General features: G+C 39.2%; 1 protein-coding gene across 2 annotated transcripts in view; it reads left to right on the plus strand.

Annotated features, from left to right (window-relative positions):
* Positions 1–13,841, plus strand: part of rnf130 (ring finger protein 130) — a 46,626-nt gene that overhangs the window by 24,198 nt on the left and 8,587 nt on the right. For both annotated transcript variants that reach the window (XM_084429615.1, XM_084429616.1), the window contains exons 4-6: positions 1,752–2,002; positions 3,199–3,270; positions 9,018–9,100. In XM_084429615.1, coding sequence (XP_084285741.1) covers positions 1,752–2,002; positions 3,199–3,270; positions 9,018–9,100 — 406 coding nt within the window. The remainder of the gene's footprint in view (positions 1–1,751; positions 2,003–3,198; positions 3,271–9,017; positions 9,101–13,841) is intronic.

Raw genomic sequence — 13,841 nt, forward strand, 5'->3', positions numbered from 1 at the left:
GACTTGTTGCAGTGTGCGGTGTATGGTCTGAGCACTGACAAGCTGACCTTCCGCTTCTGCAACCTCTAAAGCAATGCTGGCAGCACTCATGCGTCTGTTTTTTGAAGCCAGCTTCTGCACCTGACGCACAGCACAAGGACTCAACTTCTTTGATTGACCCTTGCGAGGCCTGTTACGAGTGGAAACCGTCTTGGAAAACCTTTGTATGACCCTGGCCTGTACTGTAACTCAGTTTCAGGGTGTTACCAATCTTGTTATAGCCTAGGCCATCTTTGTGGAGAGCAACAATTCTAATTCTCAAATCCTTAGAGTTATTTGCCATGAGGTGCCATGTTGAACATCCAGTGGTCAGTATGAGAGAATTGTACTCAAAGCACAAATTTTAACTGCTCTAATACAAGAAACAACAATTTGTATGGTCCTGTCAAGCAGACAAAAACATGAACTTGATGAATAGGACATGTGGCTTTGCATGGTTAAACGAGGTACAGATATTATCACTTAGTTGCCAGCTATTTTGACAATAATGGCTGTATGTTGAGTTATTTTCTGAGGACAGTATACTGCTATAGCAGCACATTGACTATAGTCATTTCTATAGTATTGTCCCTTGAGTAGATATACTAAAATGTGAGGGGTGTACTCACTTCTGTGAGATACTGTACATTCTCATATTTAGCAGTAATAAAGTTGTCAAGCTCTGCCAAGCTTTTAGGAATTATGAGATTTGTTTCACTATGCTTTCATCGTAATGCTTTAAGAAACAACAGCTCCATGTGGTTCCTTTCACAGGATTTTGTAAAAACCTGTGTCCGTTGTGATTCTTTCACAGCCCTGCCATTCTATCTGCTGCTATAAAACTGAAAGTAGATCTGTGCCTTGTAGACCCTTGAGGAATTGAGACTCGTCGTTGGAAAAAGTCAGTTTAATGTAACATTATGGCATCTCAGTGGTTCATCAAGAAACCTATGCTTCAAAAACATGTTGCTACAGTCTGTCTATCTCACAAATCTCTCTAACTATCTCTCAAAATAGTTTGTATTTCAAGTTTGTGCCATCAGGGGTTAATCATATTTTTGTTATGGTCAAAAAGTAACATACTGTCTTGTCACATTTGCCTAAACATATTCTATCATCATAATAGTTATGTGATGCTATTTGTCATCGCATTTGTTATAGGGCAGTTCAAGTGCCGAATATGGTGAGATTTGATCACTGACCAGGGCAGGTCTGCAATAGGTTTCCATCTGTACTGTTCTAACCTTATTATTGCTAAGCCTGAGGGCCTGAATTATATCAGTGTCTGTTGCATGGCCTAAGCTCCAGATCGGTGTAATTGTGTGTGTTTGGGGTGGGTGGGGGGGATGGACGAAGTGTTTGTTTGTCCTCATTTTCTGGTGGCATTATTACTGTGCCATTTTGTGTGAATGTTTAATAGGTCAGACTTAGGAGCATTACACTGAATTGGACAAGATCAGTGCATATCTGTGAGATGTTTTGATGTGCTCTGAACAGATAACAACATAATAATAAATACATCTGGTGCAACCTGGTATGGATTATGTATCTTTTTTTGTAAAATGTTTGTATGGAGCCCTGTATATTTGTATCTTCAGTAGTAGTAGTAGTAGTAGTAGTAGTAGTAGTAGTAGTAGTAGTAGTAGTATACTAGTACTACTACTATTATTATTTTTATTTAATTTTTTTCCATCACAAAATGTTCTTACTGTATATACGTTCTTTCTCCAAAGGCACTGGTGACATAGTGGCAGTGATGATCACTGAGTCCTTTGGAAAGGACATTCTGGGATTCCTGGAGAAGAACCAGACTGTGTTGGTCTCCGTGATGGTGGGGTCACGAGGGCTGCCTAAGAACATCAACCGTGGCTCCTTGGTGTTCGTCTCCATCTCCTTCATTGTACTGATGATCATCTCGTCTGCTTGGCTAATATTCTACTTCATCCAGAAGATCAGAGACACCAGCGCAAGGGACCGCAGTCAGGTCTTAAACACACACAGTTCTTTTGAAGAAAACACACACAAACCCAGTCTCACCCTCAAGCTTGCAGCTAAAACCTTGGCAGATTTTTCTTTCAAAGACCTCCCTGATATTTAACAGGCTTATCTGACCTTCAAGGACTTCCCGTGTGCTCAAAGATAGTAGTAAATGGCCCATCCTTCCTAGCTCATGAAATCTTAATGTGTGTGTGGTGACACTCTGCCTCTTCAGCGTCTGGTTCCACACAAACAGACTCATAGACCTCATTTCTCCACTGTAGTATTTGTCTCAATGCCCTTTTGCTTTTACCAGACCTCTGAATTTACTACTGACATAAACAGGCTATAATAAGGTGGTAATAACAGCTGCTGCTGCAAAAGAGACTTCTTTCAAAAATATCTGAAAAATGTTTAACGACCCCAAACTTTTGAAAGGTAGTGTAAATGTATTAGCAGGTCATTTTAATGTTTTGAATTTGGCATAAGTGTAATTGCTTGTACCTTCCATTGACTTGTTGTTCTTTAATCAAGCTAATTATAATTAGTGCAGACTGACCTTTTTTAAACTGGCATTTTTAAACTTTAATTAAAACATAATTTGGCCATTTTATGAACCGTACTTGTGAAGACCATCCTCATGAGTCAATTTTAAGAGGTTTGTTGTGTCTGTATTTGTGAGAACATTTTGAGGCCCTTGCAAATATAGCACACACAAACAGTTTAGTTAGCGCTAATCCTTTGGGCCCCGGTTGGTCCTTTGGCATTTTCTGTAAACTGTCGGCAGTAAATCACTGAGCTGTTTATTTAGCAATAAATTGGCAGAATGAAGACGAGGACATCTCAGAACATACACTTATAAACACACACAGACAATGAACTGCCCATCACAGGCTGCACTTAGTCTTTTATTTATGGCCGTCTCTGGCATGCCTTTCGCTAACTCTGCCTTGCTTAATACAATCCTGATAGACACTCAGATATGTTGCTTTTATGACAATTAATAATGCTAATGGTTTCTCCTCATTATTATTTACCCCTACATTGTTTATCAAAATCTGTAATGTAATTTTTTTTTCTGCTGTTCTTGAGTCTTTTCTTCCCCAACTCTTTTTAGTCATTTTAATTTCCTGTTTTATTAAATTAAGCTGCAAATCTAAAATTATGTGACTTACTCTCTCCTTTCGTCCTTTGTTACTATAGCGACGGCTGGGAGATGCTGCCAAGAAGGCCATTAGCAAGCTGACTACCAGGACAGTAAAAAGAGGGGACAAGGTGAGGTCTTTTGATGTCATTGCTTGTTTATTTTTCTCAGGCTCATGTCCATGCCTGTTATGGAACCGTTTCCTGTTATGGAACGGTTTGTGTAATTCTCCATTCATAATGCATCTCCATACTCCATAAAAAGGACTCACTGGACACGTACACACTGCAGCTAAATATGGTTGTCACTCTTCTTCCGAGTGCTTAGTCACATTCATTACGCACACATCTTGGTTATTTACAGCTGCATTCGACAACTAAATTAATTCCTGAAAAATACAAGTAGTTACTAAATCCAAGTTTCTCCCACCAGTCTTGCGGTCTAGCAACAACCCATACATTACAGTCCAGAGTGCATGCTGTTTAAAAGCAGACGTCTGAAGAGCATAAACAGAACACGGCGCCTGGAAATTGCTGGATGATGATATGCATACGATCACTATTATTACTTCAGAAAAGGCAAACTCAGAACAGGTTAAACTGTTGAAATCCATGTTTCAGTTTACATCCAAACAAACAGCACTGCTTTTTTGTGATAATGTGACTAGGGATAACAAAAACTAAAGCACAGTAAATGCATCATTGCTTACATAATATAATGCGTCATAAACCTTTGGTTTATAGTATTGGTTATTTTATATTTATGACTGATTGCTCTTAATTAATCAATAATTGGCTGTTTAATATTGGTGGTAGACAGGTTAGGTTCATCTCAGCAAGTAATGTTGCTGATTGTACCACAGTCCAAAGAGAGACATTGACCTGTGTAAAGGTGAATGACTGTCAGGTGAGAGAGTCAGGGTCGTGAGACTTCACAGCTGTTCGGTTTGGAGAAGGGGTGGAGCCGTGCCAGTCAGTGCATATCATAGCCCAGTCAAGGTCAGCTCACATCAGCTATGAATAAAACATCAGTGGCCTTGGAGAAGTGCTGCAAGAAATTGAAACCTTTCATCTGAGAGGTCATGCTCAGTAGAGATTGAGTGAGAGAACGTCTGTCTGTCTTCCTCTCGCTCTACTTTTTCCTTTTTGATCACATACACATTTTCGATCAGTTATGACACATTTTCCAGTGATGAAGCATCTTTACAGCTTCACTGCTTTTGGCCGAAGCCTCTCGGCCTCTGAGTATTGGCCAAGTCCCTCTGCAGGGACTGGCAGGACCACAGTCGATGACTCTTGCGCTAAGAGGGGCCCATTAGAAACCGAACACCACTCACCACAACATGACCTTGACCATGCAGAGTAGACAGGACACTGCCAGGTGACGGAAATAGCATCTAGAGTAGAGAAGGTGCTTCCAGGAAGAACAAGGCAGAGTGTGATATAAAACCTAGGAGGATTTTTGTCACTTTCTAAATGGCTCCATGCCCAGGGAGGTCCAGTTAGCTGGCTGAGTGATGCGTTGCTTGCTACTAGAGGTATATTTATACTATGATGATAATATCTAAATAGTATTTGAAAATGTTACTGCTGTTTGGTGTACTTCATAATACTAAGTCTTACAGGAATTTGCGATTATAGAGTAAGAATACCATACAAGCAGTTATTGTAGCACTATACACTAGAGCTGTTAATTGCCTAAAAAATAATGGAATTAATTAAATGATATACTGATAAATAATTATTATTAGATAATAATATACACTGCTCAAAAAAATTAAGGGAACACTTAAACAACACAATGTAACTCCAAGTCAATCACACTTCTGTGAAATCAAACTGTCCACTTAGGAAGCAACACTGATTGACAATCAATTTCACATGCTGTTGTGCGAATGGAATAGACGACCGGTGGAATTTATAGGCAATTAGCAAGACACCCCCAATAAAGGAGTGGTTCTGCAGGTGGTGACCACAGACCACTTCTCAGTTCCTATGCTTTCTGGCTGATGTTTTGGTCACTTTTGAATGCTGGCGGTGCTTTCACTCTAGTGGTAGCATGAGACGGAGTCTACAACCCACACAAGTGGCTCAGGTAGTGCAGCTCATCCAGAATGGCACATCAATGCGAGCTGTGGCAAGAAGGTTTGCTGTGTCTGTCAGCATAGTGTCCAGAGCATGGAGGCGCTACCAGGAGACAGGCCAGTACATCAGGAGACGTGGAGGAAGCCGTAGGAGGGCAACAACCCAGCAGCAGGACCGCTACCTCCGCCTTTTTGCAAGGAGGAGCAGGAGGAACACTGCCAGAGCCCTGCAAAATGACCTCCAGTAGGCCACAAATGTGCATGTGTCTGCTCAAACGGTCAGAAACAGACTCCATGAGGGTGGTATGAGGGCCCGACGTCCACAGGTGGGGGTTGTGCTTACAGCCCAATACCGTGCAGGACGTTTGGCATTTGCCAGAGAACACCTAGATTGGCAAATTCGCCACTGGCGCCCTGTGCTCTTCACAGATGAAAGCAGGCAGCAGAACGTTGTCCATGGCGTCTCCAGACTCTGTCACGTCTGTCACGTGCTCAGTGTGAACCTGCTTTCATCTGTGAAGAGCACAGGGCGCCAGTGGCGAATTTGCCAATCTTGGTGTTCTCTGGCAAATGCCAAACGTCCTGCACGGTGTTGGGCTGTAAGCACAACCCCCACCTGTGGACGTCGGTAGTATTGTATTGTAGTATTCTATTTATTGTAGAATTAGCTCTTATTTTGATATTTTTAGTTTACCTTTAATAATTTTGTTATTTGCTTTTGTCATTTTTATTAGTTATTTAGTTTAGGATATTTAGGTTATGGTTTAGTTTAGGTTTAGGATATTAGAATGTTTAGGTTTAAATTTTTTTTTTTTCAGTTTTAATGAAAAAAAAACTTGCTCAGGACGTCTTATGAATATGGGACTACCGATATAAACTTCTTGTATTTTATTATGTACAATAAGCAGAACAATTGCAACAAAAAGAGATAAGATTAGAAAGCATGAAGGTCACAGTGTCAGAATGCCAGTCTGTCAGACAGAAGCTCGAACATGCATTTCCTGCCACAGAGTCCATGACACCTTAATGAAAACAATTTTTAATAGTTTTTGTTTTAGTTAATGATAACAACACTGTTAAAATAAAATAAAATAAAAATACACTCTAAAATAAAATAAAATAAAAATACACTCTAAAATAAAATAATAAGCGATACACAAACATCACTATACTAGATCATTTTGTCATAATCTGCTTTTCTTAATTGATACTAAAGGGTTATAAAAACCTGAAGCTTAGTATTTCATTTTTTTTAAATTCCATTTGTAGAAATGCAGATCACTTGTCACTCCTACAAGTAGGCAATGTTTCCTCAGTGATGTCAAGATCGGCTTCAGACTGACCTCACAGGTCAGTCAAATGACAGATGGGCTGAAAGCGGAGCCAGAGAAATACAGCATCTTTGACACATTGTATCTACTAAATCTGCTGAACGATGTCCTGCTCACTCATCCTGCAATAACTAGATGGATACACTGTTACAGCTTACCATAGGTTTCTCTGGAAGTTGACATGAGTTTCTAGAACTACACTGATGAAATGTTTTCCACATTACTTTCTGATTTTACTCTATTTATATTCCTCTATTTTTGGGATCTGTGTTAGGAAATTATTTGACACAAAATACAGTCGGAATGTTCAGAATGGCATGCTATCAAACCTTATATGCCGGAGTATGCAGTATGTGTACGATGCAGGGTATGCAAATCTACGGTGTTCATGGAATACCCAGATGGCCTACTTCATTTGCCAAAATGTACAGCACACAACCACTTCATCATTCATTCAGCGAGTGACAAACAACCAGTGACTGCTCTTTTTTTGTGCCTTGACTTATTGTTTGATTGGACTTCCAGAAGTAAAGAGATTATTATGTGCAGTATGCCCTGTTGTATACAGTATTGCACTCAGATTGTACTTGATATATATTATATATATTTTGCCATAGTAAAGGCCATTGCACACTGAGTCCGAATTTTTCGTATGCGTTTTTTCGTGTTCGTCAGCCTAAAAATTCGTCACGCACAGAAACCTTGCACACTGAGTCCGATGCGTATTTTTTACACATTTGCGGAAAAAACGCAAACAATACAAAATGGATTCGTCAAGCAGTGAGGATGATTTTGTTGCCCTGTCTCTTCTTAAAAAGAAAAGAAAGAGGAAATATTAGTCCATCCAATTCTGACTTTGCGACGAGAGGAAGGAGAGTTTCACCTCCTAATTAAGGAGTTACGAAATTATCCCGAGCGATTTAAAATTTACTTCAGAATGTCAGTGGAACAGTTTGACGATTTGCTAGCGACACTGGAACCACATTTTAAAAAGAATTCTACCAATTATCGTGAACCAATCCATCCTGAACAGACACACACACACACACGGCCGGCCAGCCGGCGGAAGCACTGGGCAGACAGAACAGCTGTAGCCTACGTTTTTTAACCAAATAATACATTATAGTATTCGAATTGGCTGCTCAATCACACCTTAATCGATCCGAAATTTCGATCAAATTGAAAGGAGTGGTTCCTTTTCTAATACGATCGAGAATCATCTGCCACAATCTGTCTTTATATTCAGTGTTTTTGTAATCTGCATTTTGTTTATCATACAGTGCTTTGTGCTGAGAGACCAAGTGTATAAACTTGTCAGACGCCATTCTGGATGTTGTCGTTTGCTTGTATGGTGGCTCTGAATAGTCAAAAATCCTCTCAAAACGCTGCCTGTGGATGCGAAAAACGCAGAAAATCGAACCCAATCCGATTATTTTTATTACGGACGAAAGTTTCGGAGGCAGTGTGCAAGCGTGATTGACATACCGTGAGGTCGTATTTATTTTTTAACGTCCGAAAAATTCGGATGCGAATTTCGGACTCGGTGTGCAATGGCCTTAACTGTACAGATTGCTGTAGTTGGACTTTTTAAAATTGAATCTGTTTGAAGAATTTAGTTTAGTTTCACTTTCTACTGTATGAAAGTATTATCTAAACCTTAAATGCTGAGCTTGAGAATAGCTGGGTGAGATGAACGCAAGAATGAGGCAAGGAGGAGGTCAAGAGATCAGATCAATATAGAGTGAAATGCAGGTACTCAAAGTATATTGCCAAGAGTTAAAAAGAATTTCACACTTTATACCCATTTCTCATAAATGCATGTCATAAGGCCAGCATGCATATTTAATAATAATGGGCTAGTGAAGTATAAATAGTAGGAAGGATCCTACAACTCCTAAAGGGAGTTATATCAAGAGTTGTTTCTGTATGTTATATTTCTTAATTTGTTTAATTTTTATAATTTAAATAATAATACAATAAAAGTATAATTTTAAAATTGTTGTTGTTGTTGTATAGTCATATTGAATAGAAGAAAAAAAATCATTTTTCTTCTTTTTTGTCCTTAGCTGATCACATCCACCAAGTGACGAGCAGCAGGACATTGCGATGGTCGCTTGGTTTTTATTTCTGTGTTGTTGTGCTAAGTAGCATTGGTCAAAAATGCAGCCCACATAACTATTTTAAAAATGAAAGATATTCATAATTGATAAGTTTAGAATGTGTCATGTCACACAGTGTTCTTTTAGTGTTGTCAGTGGTCATTTATTGCATTTTATCTTCTGATCATTTTCATCAGTTTCTGCCTTTTGACATTTGCCCTCTTTCTTGTTTGACTGGCAAATGATCTTAAAGCTGCCCTAATGTATCTTACGGGAGTGTCCTAATGTTGACAATTTCATTTTTAGCTAAAGTTTGACTTATGAAAAAGCTCATCTTTATTATTTGGCTTGTTCATGTTTTTCAGGAAACAGAACCAGATTTTAATCATTGTGCGGTGTGCATCGAAGGTTATCAGCTAAACGATGTGGTCCGCATCCTACCTTGCAAGTAAGTGTGTGTGTGTGTGTGTTTGTTTGTTTGTTTAGTTTTGCTTTGTGTAATAAGGGCATTATAATCTCCACAAAAGTCTAGGTACACTATTTTTTTTTTTTTTTTTTAATGGATAATAATAATATACTGTAGTAGTAGTAGTAATAGTAGTAATAATTGCATTTATAATCATATGAATTGCGAATTTGCTCAGGAAACTTCCCTTGTTATAAGTGTAGATGAAGATATTTCTGTCTTCTTAACAACTTAGCTTATGTTGTCTGCTGAAAAAAATCTCTTTGCATTGCCCAGTGCAATTTGGTTTTGACCCCAGACTTTGAATAATGGTCAAATGACATTTGGAGAGAGAGGAAGAGAGAAAGGGAGATCAGGGGTCACTTGCTGTTGTGAGATGTGATTTTGTTGAGGAAATATGGCACTGTTGTGGCTGTGAATCACACTGCCCCTGTCAGACCCACTCTGCTTATTTTGAGCAGCTCAGCTTCCCGTGACCTCTAGGCATCCAACACACAAACACAGACACGCATTTATACTTACAAACAGATACACATTATTCATGCACACTGTATTAAAGAGATGCGACATGCAGTATGCACACACAAATACACAAGCATGCCCTTTCCTACAGTTTCAGACACCATCTGCCGAGTATGACCTGGTCACACAGCTGGAAGTCTGACTGCAAATTTTGTGGATCACCTCACAACAAACACATACTGTACACGTTCACACATTATAACTGCAACATGCAGTAAATCACTAGTTTTCTCACTATTGCTGTTTTTTTTATTTCTTCCTCTTTTTGGCAGACATATTGTTGTTGCCACTGTTTTAGTAATTGAGGTGCTTCCTTTTAAGGAGACCATTAGTTGTAATTTACACACCCTGATGTTGGTCCAGACCTAAATGATTTTGTGCTCTCTGTTTTATGAAATAAATTGGACATTTAGCTCATATTTCATTTAGTCAAAGTCAGTCATACATGTTTGGAACCACTAGTAAAGAAACTATCCTTTTAAGTACAGTATCAGTCATCTCTCTATGAAATCTGTCGTACCATTTCTCTTTTCATCCATTCCACACCCACTCACTCTATCATTATTATCTCTTTCTCTCCCACTTTCTGTCTCTACAACTGCACAGCAGCAATGAAACGCTAATCCAGAGCTTGGTTAATTGCATTGTTCTCTGCTTACGGCTGAATCACTGCTTCACTCCAGTCAGATCAAATAACACACTCATGAGCTGCAGCCTGTACTGCCTCAGACAGCTGCTGACATCCAGCTACAAACCAGTCTCAGACTCTTAGTCATAATGAGGAAGGGTTGGATGACCATGTAGGCCTTACAAGCATTGAAGACTCAGTGAAATCAAACTTTTAGTCCATTTCTGATGGCTTTCAGGTCATGTATAAGCTAACACACTCCCAAAAGGTGGCAAAATATATAAACAAAAGCCTATTGGCTATAAAAAAATAAATAAATGTCCTGCCCCTAACTTCCTATTTCTATACTAGATATGTCAACACAGGAAAGAAAACACAAATGAAAACATTTGATTTCATGAGACAAAAAACATGTCTCAAAACATTATAATATTACAAAAGAATTATATTCAAATATAATTCAAATATATTCTAAATATTCTAAAAATATACATCAAAGAATTCTGGAGACTGGAGTACTGATACTGAAAATTTTGCTGTACCATCATAGAAACATACAAACAATGTTATATTGTAATAATATTTTACAATACTACAGTTTTTACTGTATTTTTGATCAAATAATTGCAGCCTTGGTGAGCATAAGAGACTTCTAAGCATAAGTTACCATCTTATCTTATTCCTTCTTAATGTGAGTGTCTCTGCTCTTTTAAGCATAAGCATCTCCAACCACAATCAATAACTCAAAGCACAAGTAATGGCAGTACACTTGACCTAGCCTAGGCCATTCAATTTACGTCCCTGTGCATTAGCTTCGCTGTTTCTCTGTAACTTTCTTAGGGGTGTGCCCTTAACTTCATGGATCTGTCTGACTGCATATGCATGTAAATGGTATAAACATGCATGTGATATGGTAATTGTAAAAGAATTCAGTACATAAAGATTGGGCCCAGACATATAGAGCTGGTCTGCCGTAGTTTGATGGCATGCATCTCTTTAGTATAATTTGTGTTGTAAGCTCCCTCATTAATAATTCATTTGACCCTTGTTTGCATGTTCTCCATCCAAGAAAATACAGCTTTGTTGGAGTTTGTTTGCACGTAACTTTGTTGCAGCATAATTTCAGAAGCATGGGTCCTCTCAGCACCTGTTAGTCGCAGTATGTAAGACGTACTTAGCATTATTTGATATCCTTAGATAACCCCTCTCAAATGTATTGCTGCTGCTGTATTCCACTATCTCTCCTGCCCAGTAGTTCTGTTCGGAATTCTTTTTCGAAACAACTTGTGGCTGAGGAACCTGCCTTTATTCCGGTCGGGACTATACTGTTTTCTATTTGAATGCATTTTAAAATGTCATTTATTCCTGTGATGGCAAAGCCTAATTTTCAGCATCATTACTCCAGTCTTCAGTGTCCCGTGATCCTTCAGAAATCATTCTAATACGATGATTTGGTGCTCAAGAAACATTTATTACTGTTATCAGTGTTTAAAACAGTTGTGCTGCTTAATATTTTTGCACTGACCCCAAACTTTTATATATTTATAAAATGAATTTGTATTATACATGTATTTAATGTGTTTTGTTTCAAAAATCTGTGTGCATTTATCATTTAAAATGTATAAATATACATAGGTAAACAATGCTGTTAAAGGAACACGCCAACTTTTTGGGACTTTAGCTTATTCACCGTATCCCCCAGAGTTAGATAAGTCCATACATACTCTTTTCACCTCCGTGCGTGCTGTAACTCTGTCTGACGCACCCACCGCTAGCCTAGTTTAGCACAAAGACTGGAGGTAAACGGCTCCAGCTAGCATACTGCTTAGAGCCCTGCACGGGGCAAAAAACCCAGCCCTAACCGAGACCTGGCCCGTGGTGTTCAAGCCCTAATCCGGCCCCAGCCCGAAAACGTCTGCAATTTCTCAGCCCGAACCCGACCGGAGACCAACATCAATATTACTTTAAGATCTCTCTGATGCGCGCTGTCTCTGCTAGACGCACACACATACATGTACGCAACTAGGTAAAATTTTATTATAGGCCTCAAACATAACTACCACCACCGACAATTATGCCCACAAATATTAATACAGACTGTCCATTACAGAGAAGCATAAGCATGCAGTAGAGAATTTTATATAGCCAAATGTGATCCAGCAGTAAATAAAGATTTACGGCCTACCTTTTTTTGATGTCAAGTAACTTTACTGAAGAACAACGTTTCAAAGAACTTTTCGCCAACTGGCTAACGTTAAACAATAATAAAATATAATCTTTTTTTTTAAATCCGTTGAACTGAGTAGGCTCATTCACTGTTTATTTGCGAGTGTTGTGAAGAAAAAGAATAGCGTCCACTGTTGAAGGCTTCAGGCTCGGTAATCAAATCAAAACTCTTTCAAAATGCAGCTTTTCCTGAAGTATTGGGAACTTTTAGTAACTCCTTACGCTCTAACTTCTCCCTGATGCTCTCCATGGTCAACTGTCATCTAATGCATTGCACACGCGTCGCGTTACTCGCGTAATCGCATATTGCCTTGCATATTTATAATATTATCAATATAACAATATTTCATACAGTAGCCTGCGCTCTGCACGTATATTACGAGCACGATGAAAGGAGAGAAGCTAAATGAGCCCGAGTCCGACCAAAGCCCAATCTGTAGCCCAAAAAAAAAAAAAGCCCCGACTGCTCCCAATAAGTGACAAAATAACGCCAACATTTTCCTATTTACATGTTGTGATTTTTGTATAGTCACAGCGTGTACAAATAACAAGGTCACAAGAGACACAGACATCTTCTAACCGTATACATACTGGGAACTATATTCTCAGAAGGCGAAGCACTGCTACTTGGGCGGAGTGATTTACTCCAACTCTGAGCGAACTCTCTGCTCCTCACCACGGGGCTTCTCAGGCGCTGCGAGCAAATCACTCCGCCCAAGTAGCAGTGCTTCGCCTTCTGAGAATATAGTTCCCAGTATGTATACGGTTAGAAGATGTCTGTGTCTCTTGTGACCTTGTTATTTGTACACGCTGTGACTATACAAAAATCACAACATGTAAATAGGAAAATGTTGGCGTTATTTTGTCACTTATTGGGAGCAGTATGCTAGCTGGAGCCGTTTACCTCCAGTCTTTGTGCTAAGCTAGGCTAGCGGTGGGTGCGTCAGACAGAGTTACAGCACGCACGGAGATGAAAAAGGTATGTATGGACTTATCTAACTCTGGGGGATACGGTGAATAAGCTAAAGTCCCAAAAAGTCGGCGTGTTCCTTTAATTACTATGCATTGTTGTATGTGTGCATATAAATGATAATGATTAAAAATGTAAGACCTTTTAAGCATCATTTTAGATATAATTTGCCCAGCTCTATGATGCAGTGAGAAAGATTCCTACAATCTTTTGAGCCCACAATAACAGCCTTGTCTCTAGCACGAGTTTCAATGGCTGGCTTGTGCCGAGAATCTCCCTCATGAAGAGGGTTTCCGCTGTCGAGAGCCCAGGATCTTTCCTGGAGTAAACACAGCTCAGATTGTGCAGCAGCCGGATATGAGGAAGAGGAGGAGAAG

The sequence above is a fragment of the Rutilus rutilus genome (genome assembly GCF_951802725.1).
Source record: "Rutilus rutilus genome assembly, chromosome: 14".
NCBI classification, from domain to species: domain Eukaryota; kingdom Metazoa; phylum Chordata; class Actinopteri; order Cypriniformes; family Leuciscidae; genus Rutilus; species Rutilus rutilus.